The sequence below is a fragment of the Gastrolobium bilobum genome, unplaced genomic scaffold, assembly GCF_033153095.1.
Source record: "Gastrolobium bilobum isolate Gb01-03AN ecotype WA unplaced genomic scaffold, APGP_CSIRO_Gbil_v1 utg50351, whole genome shotgun sequence".
Taxonomy (NCBI): Eukaryota; Viridiplantae; Streptophyta; class Magnoliopsida; order Fabales; family Fabaceae; genus Gastrolobium; species Gastrolobium bilobum.
In genome coordinates, this window is record NW_026897333.1 from 243,096 (window position 1) to 269,585 (window position 26,490).

Genomic DNA, 26,490 nt, shown 5'->3' on the forward strand with positions numbered 1-26,490 from the left:
GGTCATATCAAGAGAAGAAAGAGAAAGAGAAAATATAAATCTCACATACTTTTTTATATCTGTAGCAGATAAAATTATCTTCTACAATACGAGAAACATTAATCTCATATTTTTGAGAAAAAGTATCTAATGTTCCTTTAGATAACTTTATCTAATATTTACCAAAACAACATCATTTTGAGATTAAAAAATTAAAATAATCTCATTTCAGTGAATATTAACAAAATTATCTAAAATAACTTAAAAAAAAAACAAACGTAGTAAGCACCAAAATTCGGTGCTCATCTCTCTCTCGTAAATGGAGAAGTTTCTATATCATTTAAACCATTATTTTTCTCTTTAATTCCCTTTTAAGTCCTTTTGGTGCTTTCTCCCACTCCCAAAGAAGGAGACAAGTAAGAGAGAGAAGAGGGACTTTTGTGGGTCTCTCATGCTTCAGTAGTCTCTTATGTGAGCGAGCGAGCGAATGAGTGCTAAACAAATAAAGCTTTTTGAGTAAGCTAATCAATCCTCTTTTCTCTCCCTCAAATCTCGCACCCCATTAGGTTTCTACATTCTCTAGACTGATTCACTCTCTCAATAAGAAACCTTTTCTGTACCATTTGCTCCTCTTTGGTACCTTCTACTGTGAAAAACCGATTCACATGTCAGATTACTACATTTTCTGTCATTCCTTGTAGTACCCTTCCCTTTGTCCAAGTAAAGATTCATCTTTTATGTAAGGCCTCCAATTTTGTAGTGCATTTGTATCGAGGGTTGCTCATCTGAGATTTGACCGTTACTTCTTGTTGCAGGTTATGATGTTCACCGAAGGCCTTGACAAAAATGCACTTCGATGGGTTAGAGAGGTAATTTTCACTTGTTAAATTTGTTTCCTTTTTTATTTTCATTTTTTATTTTTTTCTTTTTCCAACCTTGATTTCTTCACGGTATATCAAAATGGGCTTCTCTTACTTTACCTTCATATTTATAAAGGTTCTTTTTTTTATGCTGATGAGTGATGATTAGAAGGAAGTTCCATTCTGGAACTCCCCTACCTTGAGATCACATTAATATTTTTAAAGTTCTGATTTTTTATTTATTTATTTTCAATTTTGGTTTGTGATTAGAAGGAAGTTCCATTCTCCAACACCACCTTGAGATCACATTAATATTTGTGAAGTTCTGATTGTTACTATTATTATTTTTGTGATTAGAAGGATGTTCCATTCTCAAACACCACTTTGAGATCTCGCAATGATCCCATCAGTGGGATGAAGAGTGGAAGTGGCAGAGGGTTTGGATTACCACCTCCAGCAAAATTCAGAAGTGGGCATCTTCCTGCAAATGCTATCCCTGTGTCAACAGTTATTCCGGCTGAGACCGGTGATAGTGCTTCGGATTCTGATAATGATGCTAGCATTGATTCCGAGGAGGAAGTTTATGGTGGCAGGTATTCATTGGATTCTTCACCCCAAGACCATAGAGTCCCCAATGGTGCTGCTAGGAGATATGAGAACCTTAGTCAAAGGGGACCCCCCCGGTATGGGAGTGATTATACATACTCTGAGGTCAGTTCTTCCAGGGAAACACTGGTAGGGAGAGCCGGTGTTGCGAGGGACCCATTGATGAGGAGGGCCGCAAATGTGAGGCAGAGTGGTTTCACTGAGGAAGAGTCGTCTGATTCTGCTGCTAGCTCAGAGTTCTCTACCACGCAGGTAGGAAGTATCAATGGCACTCTGCCAAGAAATAGGGCTTATGTGTCAGAAGGGTATGCTTCTAGTGTGCCTTCAAGGATGAATGTGCAAAGGGCTGCAGAAAAGGTATGAAATGGTAGATATGATATAACCTATTGAAGTGCATGGTTGTGATGTGCCTATATACTACCAAGAATGATATTTTCCCTGTCCTAGACAGATTAGGTAGGGATATGGCTGAGTTTGTTAGCCTTGCACCCGGTTATACTTCTATATTATTGCCTAATGGCTAATTAAACATTGTCTGTATGTAAAAGATATGGGGCTTGTAAAATTGTGACTGTAAGTGGAATTTATATGAAACTCCTGCACCTGGTATTTTCGCCAGGTTAATTGTTAATATTTATTTTTTGTTACAAAACTTTGGATGGTGATACAAAAAGTATTGCCTTTAAAATAGTTGTTTTCTAAGCCATTGGGATTGGTCTAGTGGTGAGAGATTTGGATAGTTTGCATGAGATTATAGGTTCAAACCTCAGTGCTACCAGTATCCAAAAAAAATAGCTGTTTTCCTTGTACTAATTAATACAAATTTGATTTTGCAAACTGCTGCTTACTGTAATTTAAAATTTATATTTGATAAGGTAGATGTTGCATTTCTCACTAACTATTGTTGTATTGGCACTGTGCCTTTTTCTTCTTCACTCATTATTTCCTAATAAAATTTTCTCATATTTGGATTTTAATTGTTTAACTGCTTACTCTCTCCATATGTAATATCTTATCTGGCTGAAATCAGTCTAACTTACTGATTTGTACTGTGAAAATCTGCAGAATGGAAGATTATCTGATGATGACGATGATGACATTCCCAGTGCGCCCCCATTTTGTGGTTCTACGCAAGAGATCAGACAAACACATGAAGAAAATCCCTCATCTGGAGCACATACTACTCCAAACCAAGCAAAATCTAGTACTTTGAAATCTATGTCTGGTGATAAGATAGAGAACCATGTTGGAGATGGGAGCCCTGACCAATTTGTTAGGTTAGTATATTTGATAAAATAAGTATATCACAGCACTTGGGTTCTTAGCGTCTTTAAAAGTACATGACTTCCTTGTCACACCGCATGTACGAACGTAGAGCAATTGAATATCATTTTAATCTTGATGTATATACATTCACAGAACTGCTACTGGTTCAGAAGCTGCTGCATCTTCAAATTCACACCCACCTCGCCTTCCAACATTTCATGCAAGGTATCATCCTTCTTGATTGTGCTAATACTTTTCTCCTTAAGTATGTGCTCATATTGCTATGTGAATCCATTTCAGTGCTCTTGGGCCATGGCATGGAGTGATTGCATATGATGCTTGTGTGCGTCTTTGCCTTCATGCTTGGGCAATGCAGTGCATGGAAGCTCCAATGTTTTTGGAAAATGAATGTTCTTTACTCAGGGATGCATTTGGGTGAGTTAAGACTTAAGACTCTTCCTTCACTACTATTTCTTCCTTCACTACTATTTCTTCCCTCTCCTTCCTCAAGTCTTGATGTAATTAATTCTGGTAAAGACACTCTTGCTTTACCCTATTATGTAGTTCATGAATAGAAACAAGTGCTAATAACTGTACATGGTCTGGTTTCATGAGTGGATTATGTCATGCTGAATCTGGCCAAAAAATTAATGAAGAAAAAAAAAACTATGTTATGCTGAGACCATGGAAAAAGTAAAGATGGAGGTCGCGGGATTCCATTCTGAAAATTTCTGGTTCAGAAATAACTAGGGGAACAACAGCGGACAGTCTTGCTCTTGTCATTAAATAACAAAACTGAGCCAAGGTCCTAACTTACTGTGTGAATATCTAATGCCAATCTTGCTTGGGCGCTGTAGTATGTCTTGACTCTTAATATCCTGATATGTAGGAGCTATATTCCGGTTCAAATGACTGATAACTTTTTCTTGATACGTGTTATATATACCCCACCTAGTGGGGTAAGGATTGGTTATTGTAGCATTTGAATCTTATATTTCCTGGTTATCAATGTTGTCCTTAATTCTTATTCTTATTGTGTTATTATTGTTGGATATAAAACTATTCATGTGCCTTCGTCTAAAAGTTTAAGCTTTTAAAACAGTTTGGTCCTTAACATGTTATCATAGACTCTAATCTATAACTAAGTGATCAAGAGTTCAATTCTTGTAGCTCTCATTCTTCTAATAAAAGTTGAAGTTAAGCATGAGGTAAAATGGGCTTGTGCATTGTATATGCCTTGAAGCCCAAAAGGCTCAAGGTTCTTGTGTGAGAGGGGCATGTTGGATATAAACTGTAAAGAATCAATTTAACCCAAAAGCTTAAGCTTTTGGGTTTATTAATGATTTTGTATATCTCAACACGCCCCCTCACACGAGAGCCCACTGGGCTTGAAGTGTGGACAATGCACAGGCCCACCTACCTGTACGAAGAAAGAAATTCCACTTGAAAGAAAGTGGGGGGCGGTGAGGATCGAACCCGGTACACCGAGGCTCTGATACCATGTAAAGAACCAATTCAACCCAAAAGCTTAAGCTGTTGGGTTTATTAATGATTTTGTATATCTCAACATAAACCTTCTGTAGAATATGTAGAATATTCTAGATAGTATTTATTGATGTAGTTAGTAGTTGTATATTTATTGATGTAGTTGGTGGTTGTATATTTATTAAAGTAGTTGAGGTAGTTGGATGTACTCAATACATTCAAGTGGGTTGCTGGAACAAGGACTCGAGTTAGGATCCTGGCAGTCTAGAGTATCTTCATGTGTTTTGCACCTGTTGTAAAATTTTCCCCATTTACCAGGAGGATCACAAGGAGGATCATTAGTTTCAGGTATAGTTGCTCCCCCTGTTTCCTTCCCAATAACTCCCTCTGTTTCCAAAGGCCAAGGTAAGACAGCAACATCATTTGGTTTCCCAGGCTTATCTTCATCCATACCAAGACCAATAGACTCCCCCTGAAGAGAAGTCGGGGAAAAAAAGGATTGTGTCTCATAAAAGGTAACGTCCATGGAAACAAAAACCTTACGGAGAGAAGGTGAGTAACACTTATAACCTTTTTGATTAGGGGAATATCCTATGAAGACACATCTGATGGATTTAGGGTCAAGTTTGGACCTTTGATGTGGAGGAATATGCACAAAAACCAGACAACCAAATATTTTGGGAGGAAGAGAAGAAAGAGCATTGAAAGAAGGAAAAGATTTAGTAAGGCAGGATAAAGGATAATGAAAATGTAGTACCCGAGAAGGCATCCGATTAATAAGATAAGAGGCTGTCAAGATGGCTTCCCCCCACAGATATTTAGGGACATGCATTGTGAATAAGAGAGCTCGAGCAACTTCAATTAGATGTCTATTTTTCCTTTCAGCCACTCCATTTTGTTGAGGGGTGTTAGGACAAGAACTTTGATGAATAATTCCATGCTGGTTTAGGTAATCTCCAAAAACAGAATTAAAATATTCAGTACCATTGTCTGTTCGCAGAATTTTGATAGAGGTTTGGAATTGAGTTTGAATCATAGCATGAAAGTTTTTAAAGGTGGATGCCGCATCAGACTTATCTTTCAAGAGGTATACCCAACATACCCTAGAATGATCATCAATGAAAGTAATAAACCAACGAGCACCCGAGACATTTTTTTCACGAGCAGGTCCCAAAATATCACTATGAATCAATGTAAAAGGAGAAGATTCATGATATTTTTTAAGAGAATAAGTGGCACGAGAATGCTTTGCAAGCTGACATATATCACAAAGAAGGGAACTTGGCTTTTTATTGATGAACAAGTTCGGGATAACTTCTGAAGATAGACAAAATTTGGGTGTCCTAACTTACGATGCCATAACAAAACATCATTACAGTCATCTGATAAACATAGAGAGTGGTTTGAAAAAATCCTCCTTTCACAAGGATCCTCTTTAAAATAGTAGAGCCTTTCTTCCTCTCTAGCACTGCCAATCATCGTCCCCGAGTCCTGTTCCTGAAAGGTACAAGCATTTGCAGAGAACTTAGCAACACAATGCAACTCAACAGTAAGTTTGCTAATTGAGATGAGGTTACAGGTAAGAGAGGGAACATGAAGGACTGAATTCAAAATAATATGCTCAGAAAGTTTAATGGATCCCTTCCCCGAATTAGTGGAGAAATTCCCATTAGCTGTTCTTATTCGTGACGGGTGATAGTAAGGGGTATAGGAGAAAAATAAGGTTGCATTACCTGTCATGTGATCAGAGGCCCCTGAATCAAGAATCCAACGATTACTACGTTCGACATGGAATGCCATACCTTTTTGAGCAACATGACTAGTTGCCTCGGCAGGTTGAGATATCAGTTTCTGAAATTGCTCATACTGGGCCTTAGAGAAGAAAACACCATCAAGGTTTGAAGGGACATGAGACACCTCCCCTTTATCTTCGGAAGATGCTTGATTAGCATGATTCTTGTTCTGTCCTTTTGGTTTCCAGTTTGGTGGTTTTCCATGAATTTCTCAACATTTTTCACGGGTGTGACCACCCTTATTGCAATGAGAACACCAACGGTCAGATCGTTTTGAGTCCCCAGAAGGCGAAAAACATTCTTTGCTATAAGGGCAGACCCATCAGAGGACTAAGAGTCCTTATCACCCAACATTACTTTTCGACGAAGCTCCTCCCTTCGTACTTCAGAAAAAGCAGTAGCAAGGGAAGATAATGGGTTTTGCCCCAATATTCTTCCACGAACATCATCCAGATCAGAATTAAGGTCAGCAAGAAAATCATAGAGACACCTTTTCTCTATATAATTTTTGAACCTTGCATTAGCTTCTAAACCTTGAAGGTCTGCTTTATCATAAAGATCCAACTCTTGCCACAGTGTTTTTAGAGCAAGGAAGTATTCAGTAACAGTCATCCTTCCTTGGCGTAATTCTTTCACCTTGGTGTTGAGATCAAAAGCCTGAGATGCATTGCCCAGGTCAGAGTAATATTCCCAAATTTCTTGAGCTGTATCAAGAAATAAATAAGTTTGACTGATATCTGGTTGCATAGAATTAGTCAGCCATGTCACGACTAAAGCATTTTCAGTCACCCAAGCATCATAACCAGGTTCACGTTCTGCTGGTTTTACCTTTTTTCCGTCAAGATACCCTATCTTCCCTTTAGCCTGGATAAACAACTTAACAGATTGACACCATTGCACATAGTTCCTACCGTTTAAACGGTGATTGGTGATCTGCATTGCTGGGTTGTCTCCAGAAGACGAAGAGTTGGGAAGGGGAGAGGTTCCAGACGAAATTTCAGAAATTTCAGCATCCATGGCTTTCTGATAGGTACCCAGAAAAAAGTTCCTCCAAATACGATTTTGACCCTCAAACAGGAAGAGGGTTGCTCGCCAAAGTCAATGAATGAGAGTAATCTTGGCCACAGTGAAACAATAATTGCTACAGTAATGAACAGTACTGCTACGGGTCTTCTGTGGGCTGGCTCGGAATTTTGTTCTGAACCTAATGGTGGCCTTGGTTTTGGTAAGGATTCTGGATTGGGAAGTGGCTAAAACGAAAAAAAGGAATAGGAAAATGACTTAAAAATAAATCAGAACGGGGAAGAGACTGGAATATAACCAGCTCTTGATACCATGGAGAAAAGAAGAAGTGGAAGAAGTGTTTTGTCTGAATAATACTTTCTTGATTCATTGAGAGACCCAATGGGTCCTTTTTATATTGAGTACATCCAACTACCTCAACTACTTTAATAAATATACAACCACCAACTACATCAATAAATATACAACTACCAACTAAATATACAACTACTAACTACATCAATAAATACTATCTAGAATATTCTACATATTCTACAACTACCAACATTGATATGCCTATTGCTCTTCGAAAAGGTACTAGATCTTGCACTGCTCATCCTATTTCTCATTATATCTCATATGAAAAGTTGTCTCCAGGTTTTCGTGCTTTCAACACTATGTTAGATAGTACCAAGATACCCAAAAATATCCAAGAAGCACTTGATGACCCAAAATGGAGGAATGCAGTATTAGAAGAAATGGATGCACTTACAAAAAATGCAACATGGGAGTTTGTGACATTACCTAAAGGAAAGAAAACTGTTGGTTGCAAGTGTGTGTTCACAATAAAATTCAATGCTGACAATAGCATCAATAGGTATAAGGCCAGATTAGTTGCTAAGGGATTTACTCAGACTCATGGGATAGATTATCAGGAGACATTTGCTCCTGTTGCCAAACTTAACACTATCCGCGTTCTGCTATCTCTTGCCTCTAACCTAGATTGGCCATTGCAACAGTTAGATGTTAAGAATGCCTTCTTGAATGGTGATCTACATGAGGAAGTTTACATGGATCCACCTCCTGGTTTTGAAAAAGGGGATGGTTCTGTGTGCAAGTTGCAGAAGTCTCTCTATGGACTTAAACAATCTTCCAGAGAATGGTTTGGGAAATTTACTCAAGCTGTTAAGGGAAGTGGGTTCACCCAAGCTCAGACTGATCAGACTTTAGTTTTTAAATACTCCGACAAAGGAAGAATTGCTATTCTGATCGTTTATGTTGATGACATAATTGTCGCTGGTAATGATAGCGAGGAGATAACCTCTTAAAAAAATGTTTAGCTGACCAGTTTGAACTAAAAGATTTTGGATCTCTCAAATATTTTCTTGGCATGGAAATTGCTTGGAGTAAGGAAGGAATTTCTTTAACTCAGAAAAAATACATTCTAGACCTGTTGCAAGAAACAGGTATGCTTGGGTGCAAGCCGGCAGAGACTCCAATTGAAGCTAATATCAAGATGGGAGTTGAAGACGGGGAAGATGTTGATAGGGAACAGTACCAGAGACTAGTGGGGAAATTAATCTATTTGTCTCACACTCGTCCTGATATTGCTTTTGCTGTGAGCATGGTTAGCCAATTCATGCATTCTCCTAAGGAAAAACACCTTAGTGTTGTTTATAGAATTCAAAAATACCTCAAAAATACCCCTGGTCGAGGAATTTTCTTTAAAAAGGGGCACAAAAGGATGATTGAAATCTATACATATGCAGACTGGGCTGGCTCTGCAATGGATCGAAGATCTACTTCAGGATGTTGTACTTATGTCTGGGGAAACCTTGTGACCTGGAGAAGTAAGAAACAAACTGTTGTTGCAAGAAGTAGTGCAGAAGCGGAGTTTCAGACTCTAGCCCATGGTATTTGTGAAGGAATTTGGTTACGAAGGCTTCTGGAGGAGTTGAAGATCTCTTATTCCCTACCTATTAGAATATATTGTGATAATAAGGCTGCTGTCAGCATTGCTCAAAATCCTGTTCATCATGACATAACAAAACATGTGGAAGTTGATCGTCACTTTATCAAAGAGAAATTAGAAGACGGTAGTGTATGCTTGACATATATACCTACCAAGGAACATACGACAGATATCCTCACCAAAGGATTACTTAAGCCGACCTTTGAGAATTTGATCAGCAAGTTGGGAATGATCAATATATATCTCCCAACTTGAGGGGGAGTGTAGAATATGTAGAATATTCTAGATAGTATTTATTGATGTAGTTAGTAGTTGTATATTTAGTTGGTAGTTGTATATTTATTGATGTAGTTGGTGGTTGTATATTTATTAAAGTAGTTGAGGTAGTTGAATGTACTCAATATAAAAAGGACCCATTGGGTCTCTCAATGAATCAAGAAAGTATTATTCAGACAAAACACTTCTTCCACTTCTTCTTTTCTTCACCTTCTATATAGTTGGTCCTTGACAATTACATCCATTCTTATTGGATTTTTTTTTGTTTTTTATTTTTGAATCTGTAGATTGCGACAGGTGCTATTACAATCAGAGGATGAACTTATGGTGAAGTGCAATGCAGAGCATTCCAGTGAGGGTATTGCTCCAAAACCCAAAAAACTTATTGGCAAGATGAAGGTGCAAGGTACATTTTCATGTTATCTCTTACTATTCAAATTATTTAACTTCTCCATAGTGAGTCGTTATTGAGACATTGTTCCCTTTGCAGTACGTAAAGTCAAAATGGGCCTGGACCCTCCTACTGGCTGTAGCATGTCATCACTAATGACACATAAAATTAAAATGGAATCTGTGCGACACCATTTCTTCAATATGCAGTCAACACTCTCTTCTGGATGGCAAGCTCTCAGAAAAATCCGATTTGTCCCACGCTTGCCTGCAAATGGTTCCCTGGCACGACAAAGCTTGGCATATGTGCATGCCAGCACTCGCTACTTAAAGCAAGTGTCTGGACTCTTAAAAGTTGGTGTTACAACTCTCCGGAGCAGTTCATCATCCTATGAAGTTGTGCAAGGTATGTGAAAATCCAGCCTGCATTATAATCATTCATTATCACTATCCATGCATTAAGGGGGGAATTGTAGGGAAAAAAATTCCTCTCTCTATATTTCAATTATGATTATTCATGAAATATCTAGACATGTGTTTAACTTAAGGAAGCAATTTGGCTGAAATGAACTTTGGCCTTCTGTGTAAATAATGCATTTGGTTCCTGGTGTTTTATTCTTTGTTGGTTGTGTCACTCCTTACTCCTTAGAATTGAGTTAAAGAATTGAGAAATTTACAGTAACAATGGGTGCTTAATATACAAGCTGTCCTTGTGCCCAGGGATTGGGGTTATGTTTTAAGTAACTTGTTTAGATGTTTATGCTTGTCTGAAAAAGTTACTTTCTAAATGTAGAAGCACTCAAAACATTTGAGACATCACTCATGTAAATCCCTTAACTAATATTTCATTATCATCCCTTCATAGCTGTTATGTACTCCTTTGGTGTTGTTAGACAAATTCATGGCATATACACTCCTTAATAGTTAGTATTGTAATATAAGACTGAAATGTATTTTTTTCATATATAGATTGACACCCCAAAGGGTTCTTTTTATACATATTACAAGGTAGTTAAGGAGATGAAGTAATAAATAAAATACACAGTAACCGAAGAGGCATCACACCATTCAAAGATACTAGTAGCTAGAAACAAGTAAAAAACTCTAGAATATTCTACACTCCCCCTCAAGTTGGGAGATATATATTGATCATCCCCAACTTGCTAATTAAATCCTCAAAGATGGGTTTATGTAATCCTTTGGTGAGAATGTCGGCTGTTTGCTCCTTGGTAGGTATATATGACAAACATACACTACCCTCCTCCAATTTTTCTTTAATAAAATGACGATCAACCTCCACATGTTTGGTTCTATCATGATGTACAGGATTTTGAGCAATACTGACTGCAGCCTTATTATCACAATAGAGTCTGATAGGTAGAGAATAAGATATTTTTAACTCTTCAAGGAGTCTTCTTAACCAGATTCCTTCACAAATGCCATGGGCTAGCGCCCGAAATTCTGCTTCTGCACTGCTTCTGGCAACAACAGTTTGTTTCTTACTTCTCCAGGTCACAAGATTTCCCCAGACATAGGTACAATATCCTGAAGTGGATCTTCGGTCCATTGCAGAGCCAGCCCAATCAGCATCTGTATAGATTTCTATCATCCTCTTGTGTCCCCTTTTAAAGAGCATTCCTCGACCAGGGGTGTTTTTGAGGTACTTGAGGATTCTATAAACCGCACTAAGGTGTTTTTCCTTAGGAGAATGCATGAATTGTCTAACCATGCTAACTGCAAATGCAATATCAGGCCGAGTGTGAGATAAGTAGATCAGCTTCCCTACCAACCTTTGGTACTGCTTCCTGTCAACATCTTTTCCATCTTCAATTCCCAATTTAATATTGGGTTCAACAGGAGTTTCTGCTGGCTTGCACCCGAGCATACCTGTTTCTTGTAGCAGGTCTAGAATATATTTCTTCTGAGATAAGGAAATTCCCGCCTTGTTACGAGCAACTTCCATTCTAAGGAAATATTTGAGTGATCCAAGATCCTTCAGTTCAAACTGATTAGCTAAACCCCCCTTTAAAGATTTTATTTCCTCCCAGTCATCACCAGTGACAATTATGTCATCAACATAAACAATGAGGATAGCAATTTTGCCACTATCAGAGTGTTTAAAAAATAAAGTGTGATCAATCTGAGCTTGGACAAATCCTCTTTCTTTAACAGCACGAGTAAACTTTTCAAACCACTCTCTAGGGGATTGTTTAAGTCCATAAAGAGACTTATTCAACTTGCATACTGAACCATCTCCTCATGTAAGTCCCCATTTAAGAAGGCATTCTTTACGTCCAATTGATGCAAGGGCCAATCAAGGTTGGCAACAAGTGATAGTGTAGGACTCGGATAGAGTTAAGTTTGGCAACGGGAGCAAACGTCTCCTGATAGTCTATCCCATAAGTCTGAGTAAATCCTTTGGCAACCAATCTGGCCTTATATTTGTTGATGCTGTTATCTGCATTAAATTTTATTGTGAACACCCATTTGCAACCTACAGTTTTCTTTCCTCTGGGAAGTGTCACGGATTCCCAAGTTCCATTTTTCTTAAGTGCATCCATTTCTTCAAAAACTGCATCCCTCCATTTAGGGTCATTAAGTGTCTCTTGGATATTTTTTGGTATTTTTGTACTGTCTAATATAGTGTTGAAAGCACGAAAACCTGGAGATAACTTTTCATATGAAATGTGATGAGAAATAGGATGAGCAGTGCAAGATCTAGTACTTTTTCGAAGGGCAATGGGCATATCTAGGTCAGATGTACCGGTGTTCTCAAGTGGATTGCTGGAACTAGGACTCGGGTCAGAATTCTGGCAGTCTAGAGGATCTTGAGGAGATTTACGCCTGCTGTAGAATTTTCCCCATTTACCGGGAGGATCTCCAGTCTCTGGTACAGTTGTTGTCCTTTTTTCCTGTACATTAACTCCCCCTGTCTCCATAGGTAAAGAAACAACACTTGTTTCCAAGGGTAAAGGTAAGACAGTAGAATTATTTGGAATCCAAGACTTGTCTTCATTTACACCAATAGACTCCCCCTGAAGACCTTTCGAAGAGAAGGTGAGTAGCATTTGTACCCTTTTTGATTAGGAGGATATCCTATGAAGACACATCTAACAGACTTAGGATCAAGTTTTGACCTTTGATGTGGAGGAATGTGAACAAAAGCCACACAACCAAACAACTTTGGAGGAAGGGAAGAGAAAGCCCGAAAGGAGGGGAAAAAACGGGTAAGGCAAGATATGGGAGAATGAAAATTCAGGACACGAGAGGGCATCCGATTGATGAGATATGAGGCAGTCAATACAGCCTCCCCCCACAGGTATTTAGGGACATGCATCGTAAACAAGAGGGCTCTAGCAACTTCAATGAGATGTCTATTTTTTCTTTCGGCCACCCCATTTTGTTGAGGGGTGTTAGGACAAGAACTTTGATGGATAATACCTTGCTTGGTTAGGTAATCCCCAAGAACAGAATTAAAATATTCAGTACCGTTGTCAGTTCGCAGGATTTGGATAGAGGTCTGGAATTGAGTTCGTACCATAGCATGAAAGTTTTTAAAAGTGGCTGCAGCTTCAGACTTATCCTTTAGAAGATATACCCAACATACTCTAGAATGATCATCAATGAAAGTAATAAACCAACGAGTTCCAGATATATTTTTTTCACGAGCTGGCCCCCAAATATCACTATGGATCAATGTAAATGGAGACGAAACATTATAATCTCTGAGGGAATAAGAAACACGAGAGTGTTTTGCAAACTGACAATCATCACAAAAAAAGGAACTTGGTTTTTTATTGATAAATAAGTTTGGAAACAGCTTTTGAAGATAAAAGAAATTTGGGTGTCCTAAACGACGATGCCACAACAAAACATCATTACAATCGTCTGATAAACATAAAGAGTGATTTGCAAAAATTCTCTTTTCATGAGAATCTTCTTCAAAATAGTAAAGTCCTTCTTCCTCTCTAGCACTGCCAATCATCAGCCCCGAATCCTGTTCCTGAAAAACACAGGTTTTGGCAGAGAATTTAGCAACACAATGCAATTCAGACGAAAGTTTACTAATAGAGATAAGGTTACAAGTAAGAGAAGGGACATGAAGGACAGAGTTCAGAGTAATATGATCATAGAGCTTAATGGATCCCTTTCCCGCAATATTAGAGAAACTACCATCAGCAGTCCTTATTCGTGACGGGTGATAATAAGGGGTATAAGAACAAAACAAGGATGCATTACCCCTCATATGATCAGAGGCTCCTGAATCAAGAATCCAACGACTACTACGATCAACATGGAATGTCATACCTTGTTGAGCAACATGACTAGTTGCCTCAGCAGATTGAGACATCACCTTCTGGAATTGCTCATACTGAGCTTTTGGGATGAATACACCATCGGAGTTTGGAGAGGCACGAGACTCCTCACCCTTATCATCAGAAGAGATTTGATAAGCACGACTCTTGTTCAGCCCCTTTGTTTTCCAGTTTGGTGGTTTTCCATGAATTTCCCAACATTTTTTGCGAGTGTGACCACTCTTATTGCAATGAGAACACCATCGGTCAGAACGTTTTGCATCACTAGGGGGACGAGGAGTATGTTTTGCTACTAGGGCAGATACATCGGAGGATTTAGAGTTCTTGTCTCCCAACATTACCTTTCGGCGAAGTTCCTCCCGTCGTACCATAGAAAAAGCAGCTGCAATGGAAGGTAACAGGTTCTGCCCCAATATCCTTCCACGAACATCATCAAGATCACGATTAAGGCCAGCAAGAAAATCATATAGACGTCTTTTCTCTAAATAACTCTTAAACCTTGCATTAGCTTCTAAACCTTGAAGATCTGCTGCATTATAAAGATCCAACTCCTGCCACAGAGTTTTTAAAGCAAGAAAGTATTCAGTAACAGACATCCCCTCTTGATGTAACTCTCTTACCTTGGTGTTGAGTTCAAAAGCTTGAGAAGCATTGCCTAGGTCAGAATAATATTCTTTAACGACATCCCAAATTTCCTGAGCCGTATCAAGAAACAAATAAGTTTGACTGATATCAGGATCCATGGAGTTAGTCAACCAGGTCATGACCAAGGCATTTTCAGTCATCCATTTATCATAATTAGGATCATCAGCTTCGGGTTTTTCCTTTTTTCCATCAAGATACCCCATTTTCCCTTTTGCTTGGATAAACAGCTTGACAGATTGATGCCATTGCACATAATTCTTACCGTTTAAACGGTGGTTAGTAATCTGTATAGCTGGGTTGTCTCCAGAAGACGAAGAACAGGAAAGAGGAGAGACATCGGAAATATTACCGGATAATTTTTCAGAATGTTTATTCTCATCCTCATTATTTCCAACTTCCATCCTTCTAAAAAGAAGGAGAGCAACAGGTCACGCCTATTGTCTTTGATAACGAAGAGGAAACAACTGGACTTAGCAAGAAAAGTGCTCCAATCGTGATTTAAACCCTCAGAACAGGAAGAGGGAAGCCAGGCGAGCTGTTCTGTGGAAGCCGCGTGACAAACGGAAGCCGGCAGGGTGGCGCGTGGCTCACACGCGCCGGAGAGGCAGATCTGTGGTGGCGGCGCGTGGCTGACGGTCCGGCGATGGGGCTGACGTGGGTCGACTCGGAAATGGCTTCTGAGTTCAGTGGTGGTCTTGGTTTCGTGATTGGAGGGGTCCAGATATGGTTTCTGAATTGTAAAAGCGAAACAGTGAAAAAAATGGAAAAAAGACGACAGAGGTTTACAAGAAAACCACAGGATAATCTGCTCTTGATACCATATTGTAATATAAGACTGAAATGTATTTTTTTCATATATAGATTGACACCCCAAAGGGTTCTTTTTATACATATTACAAGGTAGTTAAGGAGATGAAGTAATAAATAAAATACACACTAACCGAAGAGGCATCACACCATTCAAAGATAATAGTAGCTAGAAACAAGTAAAAAACTCTAGAATATTCTAAAGTTAGTAGCTAATAATTTTATCACAATTAAAATTGTATTGTTGCTATAGAGGTCAACATAAAGGTAGGATTGCATAGCGTTGACATAAAAGTCTTGGCTTCAATTCTTATTTTGTGGTCTGTAAGCTCTTATTGAGGCTTGTGGTGCCCTGACCTTAGAATGGGGGCAACCCCAGCCCCCTTTTTAATTTTAACTACCCCCCCACCACCCCAAAAAAAAAACAAACAAACAAAAAAACAATAATAATAAAATAAGGGCAACTGTGCTCAATCTGTAATGTATACTTCCTGGCTACAATTAACCTTAACAATGGTTATGAGATAGTCTTTTGGAAGGTATTCCCGTTGCAGCCGCTGTTAATTTTTTTTTCTTTTCATTTTCATAGTTTAATATAATTAACGATTGGCGAATTTGGAGATCTTTAGTTGCCTTTTACACTTTCTTACATGTTTATTATTTGTGTCTATGTAATTCAAGATATTTCAGTTCTAAGTATACCTGCATTATTCTCATTTCACTTATTAAGGTTTTTACTTGATCTTGTTTCATTCTAAATTATTTTCTGGCTATGCATGTGATCAGAGACGTACTCATGTTTTTTAAGACTGAAAAGCATAGTTGAAGAAGATGCCATTAGGTTGCAGCCTGGTTCTGGTGAAGCCCATATGTTGTAAGTAGTTTTTTTTTTTTTTTTTTTTTTGAGCTAAGATTTTTTGGTTGTACTGCTTGAATAAATTTGTGACTACTTTACAGTTTTCCAGATAGCCTTGGGGATGATTTACTTGTTGAAGTACAAGATTCTAAGGGAAAGCATTTTGGCCGTGTTCTTGTTCAAGTGGCTTCTATAGCTGATGATCCGGTAATATTTTCTATTGCATTTTTTCAGGGAGTTATTGGTGTTTGTCATGAGTGATGATCATTATAATAGAATTTATGTTCAATCTGAAAGCAGGCTGACAAATTACGCTGGTGGCCTATTTATCATGAGCCAGACCATGAGCTTGTGGGCAAGATACAACTTTATATAAATTATTCAACAAGTACAGATGACAATAGTCATCTCAAGGTAAGCTACTATGAACATTATGTAATTTTTTTAATATATAAACTATAGTAGTGAGAGCCTCAAATCTTGTAAGCTTTTCTTTCTTAAACCACTATCATACTATTATATGGGAACATAAAAAACTTGAGATTCTACTTAAAATTTAAAAGGTAATGTTACCTCATGTTAATTTCGTGTGGCTTCTTTTATAGATATTTAAAGTTATTTTGAGAATCTGTGTTAAGATCTCTAGAGCTGGATTTAGTTGATTAACATTACAAGGCATTAACTTTTTGGGACTGCCTGAAACACACTACTACAATTTTTTATTAAAGTGTATTTACCTTCATCAGACATATCCATTGCATGACTGGAATCTAAGTGTCTAACACAAATGAAATATTTTCATTTTATAGATACTAGGTGTCCCTCTCTTCTAACCTCTCCTCCTGGTTGAATGTGTCTCCAACAGAAAACCAGAAAAAAATATAGATATCCTTATTCCTTGACATCGTATCATTAGTATGTGTTTTAGGTTAGAGTTTTCATTTGCTACATGATATGATATTATCTAAATTCTTGAGTTTCTTAATATCTTGTGCCTCCCCATGTTACATTTTATTGTCTTTTTCTTGTGGTCCCAGTATGGCTCTGTAGCAGAGACAGTTGCATATGACGTAGTTTTAGAAGTTGCAATGAAAGTTCAGGGCTTTCAGCAAAGGAACCTATTGTTACATGGCCCATGGAAATGGCTTTTGACAGAGTTTGCATCATATTATGGGGTATCAGAGATATATACTAAGTTGAGGTAATGTGAAGTTAATTTTCTATTTTCTGCTTAAATATTTAATTTATTCAATGTGTAGTTTCACACTTTATTTAATTTATTATACTAGTGATGTTCATAACCTTCTCGTTAAATAGATATCTATCTTATGTAATGGATGTGGCTACACCAACAGCCGACTGCCTTAACTTGGTGTATAATCTGCTAGCACCTGTTTTCATAAAGGGCAATAGCAAGACTTCCTTGAGCCACCAGGAGGTATCATTGACTTTTTTTTATTCAAGTGATGTTACATTAACTGAACAGTGCAATCCACTTTTGTAGTTTTTCTAAGTTCTTCTGTGAATTCAACATTATTTTAGTCAATATACTTGAACTTATTGTTTTGTTAGCATTTGGTCACTTTCAAATTGATTGATTTTTTCGTCTTGTCTAACTCAGTATGATTTTGGTCATCTTATCAGAACCGAATACTAGGAGAGACCAAGGATGAAATTGAACAGATTCTCACTCTTGTTTTTGAGAATTACAAATCACTTGACGAATCATCTTTCTCGGGTATCACAGAGGTTTTCAGACCAGCATCTGGTCATTCGGCGCCTGCCTTGGAACCTGCTGTTAAACTCTACAAGCTTCTTCATGATATCTTATCTCCCGAGGCCCAAACTGCTTTCTGTCATTATTTCCAGGTTCGAGAAAATGGAGTTTTTCATGATGACAATTGCTAATTGAATACACATCAGTATAATTGACAAATTGTATTTTCCCAGGTTGCTGCAAAAAAGAGGTCCAGAAGGCATCTGAGTGAAACAGATGAATATATTACAAATAATAATGAAGGCAGTCTGATGGATAGCATGACTATGTCTACTGCTTACCAGAAGATGAAAACCCTATGCATAAATCTTAGAAATGAAATCTATACTGATATCCAGATTCATAATCGAAATATACTTCCTAGGTATTGATCATTTCTCAAACCATTTTTTATGTATTTAGTGTGCTAGAATTTTAATACAGGTTATGTATTGCTTCTCATCTTGAACTGTTCCTGTCTGTAAATGTATACTGTGTTATGAGAATTACAATTCTTACATCCAATCTTAACCGTTACTCTATGTTGAGATATATAAAACCGTGTTGAGATTTATAAAAACCATTAATGTAGCCTTACCCAACAGCTTAAGCTTTTGGGTTGAATTGGTTCTTTACATGGTATCAGAGCCTCGGTGTACCGAGTTCTTTACATGGTATTGGAGGGTGGTAACATAGAGACAAAGAATTTAGGACTCAGACTCCGCATAATTATAGAGACTCTGCATGTCACATGAGGAATCAGATGAATTTTCAACCTCAGCAATTAAGTCTTCCTTCTTATTGTCATGTCGTGTAACTACTGGAGTAGAAGATGTAGGTAACAGAAAGGGAGACTCAGACTCGAAGAAAATGGATGAAGCTTCTACACTATTCTCCTCTTGAAGCTGAGGGTGTAGAAAGTAAGACTCGGATTCATGGAAGTTAACATCCAAAGACAAAGAATTTAGGTTTTTAGTCTCTTTAAATAGAGAACTCTTGTACAAATATTATACAATTCAATTATATACATATCTTCTTTTCTAGTTGGTATCAGAGCTCTCGATTCTGAGGGCTCTGCTTCCGCAAATCACTACCACTAAAAACCTAATGGGCTAAGCCCAAATACACTTATAGAGTATTCTAACTAGTACAAAATAATAATAAAATAATTCTATTATTTACAGTATTCCCCCTCAAGCTAAGGAATGAATATTTATCATTCCCAGCTTGGTAGTAAGTTCTTGAAATCTATCATTAGGAAGACCCTTGGTTAAGACATCAGCCAATTGACGACCAGAAGGAATATATGGAGTAGTGATCAGTCCACTGCCTAATTTCTCTTTAATGAAGTGGCGATCAATCTCAATACTCAGACTCGAAGAAAATGGATGAAGCTTCTACACTATTCTCCTCCTGAAGCTGAGGGTGTAGAAAGTAAGACTCGGATTCATGGAAGTTAACATCCAAAGACAAAGAATTTAGGTTTTTAGTCTCTTTAAATAGAGAACTTTTGTACAAATATTATACAATTCAATTATATACATATCTTCTTTTCTAGTTGGTATCAGAGCTCTCGATTCTGAGGGCTCTGCTTCCGCAAATCACTACCACTAAAAACCTAATGGGCTAAGCCCAAATACACTTATAGAGTATTCTAACTAGTACAAAATAATAATAAAATAATTCTATTATTTACAATATTCCCCCTCAAGCTAAGGAATGGACATTTATCATTCCCAACTTGGTAGTAAGTTCTTGAAATCTATCATTAGGAAGACCCTTGGTTAAGACATCAGCCAATTGACGACCAGAAGGAATATATGGAGTAGTGATCAGTCCACTGCCTAATTTCTCTTTAATGAAGTGGCGATCAATCTCAATATGTTTGGTTCAATCGTGTTGAACTGGATTGTGAGCTATACTAATAGCTGAGTTGTTATCACAAAGTAACTTCATAGATCCTTCATATCTCACCTTGAATCATCTAGAATGATTTTCAGCCATAATAACTAACAGATACCTTGAGCCATAGCTCAAAATTCTGCTTCTGCACTTGATCTAGCAACCACATTTTGCTTTTTACTTCTCCATGTTATAAGATTTCCACAAAGAAACATACAATAGCCCGAAGTAGACCGTCGGTCAGTCACAGATCCAGCATAATCGGCGTCTGTATAAACTTCTAAGGATAAGTTTCCTCCTCTCTGGAACAATAGTCCTCTACCTGGTGTGCCTTTCAAATATTGGAGAATCCTGTCCACAGCTCGCAAGTGTTTCTCCCTCGGATCATACATAAATTGACTAACAACACTAACTGCATAAGCTAGTTAGATCAATCTGCCCACTATTCGTTGATATTGTCCTTTGTCAACTGGAGAGCTCTCATTTTCACTTCCTAGTCTGTGATTCTGCTCAATCGGAGTACTGGAAGGTTTACACCCAAGTTTTCCTCCTTCTTTAAAGAGGTCTAGAACATACTTCCTTTGACAAATAAATATCCCTTGCTTTGAATGAGCAACTTCTATCCCAAGAAAATATCTCAGTTTTCCAAGATCTTTAACTTCAAATTCAGTAGTCAATCTTTTTTTCAGAGCACATTTCTCACCTATATCATCCCCTGTTATAATAATGTCATCAACATAAACTAGAAGGATAGTGGTCTTACCTTCCTGAGAATGTTTAAAGAAAAGTGTATGATCTCCTTGGCTTTGCTTGTATCCCAATGAAAGCATGACTTTGGTAAATCTTCCAAACCAAGCACGCGGGGATTGCTTCAAACCATACAACGCCTTCTTTAACCTACAAACTTTATTATCTCTATTTGTAGAGTTAAATCCTGGTGGAATCTCCATGTAAACCTCTTCTTCTAATTCACCATTGAGGAAAGCATTTTTCACATCAAATTGGTTCAAATCCCAGCTAAAATGAGCAACGAGGGACAATAGTACTCTTACACTGTTCATTTTGCCCACTGGAGCAAATGTTTCTTCGTAATCAATGCCATAGGTCTCTGTGTATCCCTTGTCTACCAATCGAGCTTTATACCTCTCAAGAGTCCCATCAGAATTATACTTCGGAGTATACACCCATCTGCACCCTACTGTCCTTTTTCCATTTGGCCTGCCAACAACTTCCCATGTATTATTCTTCTCCAATGCATTCATCTCCTCATGCATGGCTTGAACCCAATTATCATCCTTTAATGCTTCATGTATCAATTTCGGGATTGAAATGGAGTCAAGTGCTGTAATAAAACTTCTATGCTGCAGAGAAAGATTCTTAGAGGAGACAAAATGAGAAATAGGGTGTTGGGTACAAGACCTTTTTCCCTTTTCTTACAGCAATGGGTAAGTCATCAGAATTAATATCAGGCTCAGGAATATAAGTAGTGTGTTCAGTACTTACCAGCGGTTCAGGCGATTGCAGTTGCTGATGGGGCAGTGTGGGTTGTTTCTTCCTTTGGTAGAATAGTTCAGGTGTCCCAGCTTTGCGTACTTTCTGTCTATCAATAGGAGGCATGTCACATGAGGAATCAGATGAATTTTCGACAATTAAGTCTTCCTTCTCATTGTCATGTCGTGTAACTACTGGAGTAGAAGATGTAGGTAACAGAAAGGGAGACTCAGACTCGAAGAAAATGGATGAAGCTTCTACACTATTCTCCCCCTGAAGCTGAGGGTGTAGAAAGTAAGACTCAGATTCATGGAAGCTAACATCCATAAGGACAAAGAATTTACGACTTGGAGGGTGGTAACATTTGTACCCAACTCTTACTTACTAGGGAGAATATGATGAATCAGATGAATTTTCAACCTCAGCAATTAAGTCTTCCTTCTCATTGTCATGTCGTGTAACTACTGGAGTAGAAGATGTAGGTAACAGAAAGGGAGCGTGTTGAGATATATAAAACCGTGTTGAGATATATAAAATCATTAATGTATCCTCATTACACTCTATTTATATCAAATGGCTGTAATTTATTAGTCACTTGAGCTCTTAGATATAAGTGAGATCACACCGACTAAGATTGAGAGTGTAACTTATGCTGGTATAAAATGATTCTGCCTTTTTTATTATTCTGTTCTATTTAATTGATGGTTACACAATGGGGCATACATCTATTATCACCTGGCTACCTGATGGAAATATTTAATGTAATTGTTATTAATTACTATCAGCTTTAATTGAAAAGTCAATATCTAAGCTTAGCAGTATTTGAATGATTAATATTATATTAATATGGGTGTTGGGTGACAACATGTTATTATTTCTTACCAAATATAGTGACTTTACTGAAGTCCCTCTCAGCGAAACAATGGAATTGGGAAAATAGGCTTTTGTTGCCTATTTTTCAACTATGATATTCATTATTGATTCTTATCAGACTGAATGATACCCCAATTTATTTCAGTTCTAATGAAAGTAAAGCTATTAGGCTAGCGTTACAGCTGATAATAACAACATAAGCATAAAACCACAGTAACAAACTAGCTTGTATCAGTTATAGTTCATAAATAAAAACTTGGACAGCAATAGAACATAAGGAAGGTTTTATTATGTTAACTCTGATAGCATTTAGCTTTATTATTTTAATCTTTTTTCCTGTTTATGGTATGTTTGTCACTTTAACAATACCTATTATCTTGAATTTGTATTCGCATTTGACAGCATATTTTTCTTAGTATAATGGTTACTTCTTTTTTAAGCTTGACTCATGGGCATAGGAATCATCCTTTGAATCACTTTATTAAATGCATTTCAGACTAATTTTCCTTATGTGCAAGTGTTCTTGTGTTGTAGTTTGTCAAACTACTATTGTAGGTTAAAGGTTTTAATATATCTGGTTCAATGTTTTCCACAGCTTTGTGGATTTGCCAAATCTTTCTGCTTCCATATACAGCACGGAGCTTTTCAGTAGATTGCGAGCCTTCCTTATATCTTGTCCACCGACAGGCCCATCATCACCAGTAGCAGAACTTGTCATTGCAACATCAGATTTTCAAAGGGATCTTGTAAGCTGGAATATTAGGTAAGTGCTGTACTGCTGTTGGTTGGAGACTAGGAGTATAGCCCTAGTTTTGTGGTCAAAGAATGATTTCCTGCTACTACATAAATCTAACTTGTATTATTTCCTATTTAGTCCTATCAAAGGTGGAGTGGACGCAAAAGAGTTGTTCCATTTGTATATTCTTGTCTGGATCCAAGATAAACGTCTGTCTTTGCTCGAGTCATGCAAATTAGATAAGGTACTTGTTTTCTACATTTTGCAATTCTGTCATATTCGGTTTTGTTGATCAGTGTTTTGAAGGATATGTCAAAACTGATTGTGTTTGACTGCTCAAATTCTTCACAAGATTCATTCTTTCTTCAATAATTCTTTGATTTCTCGAACCAGTTATATCACATCTCTTCAGTGGTACATTGTCTTGTGCCAACAGGCTTGTCTGATTGCTTTGTTTTTGCAGGTGAAATGGTCAGGAGTTAGAACACAACATTCTACTACTCCTTTTGTTGATGACATGTATGAGCGGCTGAAGGAGACATTGACAGACTATGAGGTCATCATTTGCCGCTGGCCAGAGTATACCTTGGTTTTAGAGAACGTATGCCAGATCTTATTACTTTCCTCATCCTGCATCTCTTCCCCCTTTTTTCAGATGAATTTCAGATGCTACCATTTTCCATTTTCATGCTTTAATCTTCCTATTTCAGTAAACCTTTAACCTAAATAATGTGAATCTATTTTGAATTGAAATTCGAGCTACAATGTGGTCTAAGGTAAATGTTGAGATATATAAAACTATTAAAAAGTCCTCACCCACTAGCTTAAGCTTTTGGGTTGAATTGGTTTTTTACATGGTATCAGAGCTTCGTGTCCCGGGTTCGATCCTCGCCGCCCTCCACTTTCTTTCAAGTGGAATTTCTTTGTTCGCACAGGTAGGTGGGCTTGTGCATTGTCCACCCTTCAAGCCCAATGGACTCTCGTGTGGGGGGCGTGTTGAGATATATAAAACCATTAAAGAGCCCTCACCCACTAGCTTAAGCTTTTGGGTTGAATTGATTCTTTACAGTAAAAACACTTCTTATTTGCCAAAAGAGTTCTTCCCTTCTGTTTGAAAAGGTGTCAAAGTAAGGAGTCTCATGTTAGTAGTTACTATACTTAATACTATGACCCTGATACACTGGACTCATTAACTTAATTTAAAGTACATACATTTCAAGATTCTGCCGAAAAAATTCTATCATATCTTCTGTGAGAAAATACCCATCTGAAGGAGTTTTTTTCTAATTGATTGCTTTCATTAGAAAAATTTCTCTAGCATAGCAATTCTTTTTTCTTGATCCTGAATGTGTTATTGTATTAGATCTACAGAATATTGTAGAATATGCATTTGATTTGCTTTTTTCTTCAAAAAAAATGATAACAGGCCATTGCTGATATTGAAAAGGCCATCGTGGAAGCTTTAGACAAACAATATGCAGATGTATTGTCTCCTCTCAAAGAAAGCATGACTCCTAAGAAATTTGGGCTTAAATATGTCCAGAAACTTGCCAAACGGTCTACATGCGCCTATGTGGTTCCTGACGAGGTGAGTTGAATTTCGGAAGAATTCAATTGTTCTTCTGGGCATGTACACTTCTTCTAAACTTATTCACTTTTCCAGCTTGGAGTTCTTTTGAATTCCTTGAAGAGAATGCTTGACATCTTGCGTCCCAGGGTTGAATCACAGTTCAAGTCATGGGGTTCTTGCGTTCCAAATGCTGGAAATACAGCACCTGGTGAGCGACTTAGTGAAGTAACAGTGATGCTGAGAGCAAAGTTCAGGAACTACCTGCAAGCTATTGTGGAGAAACTCGTGGAGAATGTTAGTATTTGATCTAACATATCCTTTGGCGAACTCATAATTTGAACTACATAATATTATTGTTGTTAACATTATATTGCTGTTTTCTTCATCTAGATATCTCAAATTTGTTTTAGTCATCTTTCTACAATAATGTTAATAAACTAATCAAGTATATTATGTGTCCCTGATATGCATCTTTTATGTTGTTCCAGACAAAGTTACAGAATGCCACAAAATTAAAAAAGATTCTTCAAGATTCCAAGGAAACTGTGGTTGAGTCTGATTTAAGAAGTAAAATGCAGCCACTGAAAGACCAGTTGACTAATACCATAAGTCACCTTCACAGTGTCTTTGAGACTCATGTTTTCATTGCTATTTGTCGAGGTTATTGGGACCGTATGGGACAGGTCAGTTTGCTTTCATTGGTTTGTCTTATATATAGCATGTTTGGATATGCTTAATTTATATAGAAAATTTGCAGTTTTTTCTTTTCTATTTTTTTTTTTTTCCAAAAGTTTTCTTGGCAAGATTTGAACATAAAATTAGCTAATCCAAACACAATTTAGATTTCAGACTCTGGGATATTAATTTCATATTATTTATGGTATTCCTTATTTAACAGGAAATTTTAAGTTTCTTGGAGAACAGAAAAGAGAATAGATCGTGGTACAAAGGTTCAAGGGTGGCTGTTTCTGTAAGTAACAGATGTTCATTATATGTTGCTTGTTTAGTTATGAAAACAGAAATGCATGACTTTTTGAGGTGCCAAAGAACAATGCTGCAGATTGATTACAGTATAGTTAATGTTGATTACCTAAATGCTAATAAGAACTGATCTGCCAATAACATCTAAATATAATTTTGGTTTAATATAGTCTTTTATTAGATTGGAGTTTATTGAGAAAAGTTCGCTGAGATTTCTGTAACTTAAATGGGAAGGCTTGTCTTTTGAAACTGATTTTAAATTTAATTAAGTTTTCTAAATACTAACAGTGCATAGTTTTAGTTAGTGCACAAGTTCGCGAACTTCACGTTGCTGTGAGCTATTTAGCTAATGCTCTTCTGGAATGACATTTCCAGCATTTGGATTGAGAGATCCCTGTTTTGGCATTGTATACTAACTGTCCAACACAGTTTTTGTCATACAGGAGTGAGCTGTTACATTCTTGGGTAATATAATGTCAATTTTTTGTTGTGTATAGGCCATGTACTTTTTTATTTTATTTTATTTTTTTAGTTGTTGAAGTTACAGATGGTTTTTTCCCCTTCCTTTGCCTTGTTTTATGTGCTGTGTCTAGGCTTGTGATTACTGATGTGAAGTCATGTGTGCAGATTCTGGATGATATCTTTGCCTCTCAGATGCAGCAGCTTCTAGGAAATGCATTACAAGAGAAAGAGCTTGAGCCACCTAGATGCATCATGGAAGTTCGTTCCATGCTATGCAAGGATGCTCCCAATCACAAGGACAACACTTTTTACTATTAGGCCAATACATGTAAATATGATGAGAGAGGGAATACCGGGTAAAAAGAGAAGAATCAAATGGATCACCAATTTTGTAGCAGGAGCAAGCAACTCAACTGCTCTTAGAATGATCAATGTGCTCTTCAATGAGAATAGTACTTTTTCAACA

At 37.4% G+C, this 26,490-nt stretch overlaps 1 protein-coding gene across 1 annotated transcript; it reads left to right on the forward strand.

Annotated features, from left to right (window-relative positions):
- The first annotated feature begins 388 nt into the window (after positions 1-388).
- On the forward strand, positions 389-26,490 carry LOC133306091 (uncharacterized). Its single transcript, XM_061506366.1, has 23 exons — positions 389-495; positions 795-848; positions 1,197-1,802; positions 2,511-2,722; positions 2,865-2,936; positions 3,012-3,146; positions 9,527-9,645; positions 9,730-10,035; positions 16,184-16,271; positions 16,355-16,460; positions 16,554-16,667; positions 17,291-17,454; positions 17,571-17,691; positions 17,898-18,122; positions 18,204-18,394; positions 22,871-23,038; positions 23,150-23,255; positions 23,475-23,612; positions 24,438-24,599; positions 24,675-24,875; positions 25,070-25,264; positions 25,480-25,551; positions 26,190-26,490. Exons 2-23 carry the CDS (start codon positions 798-800, stop codon positions 26,340-26,342), a joined length of 3,705 nt encoding a protein of 1,234 aa, XP_061362350.1. The 5' UTR covers positions 389-495; positions 795-797; the 3' UTR covers positions 26,343-26,490.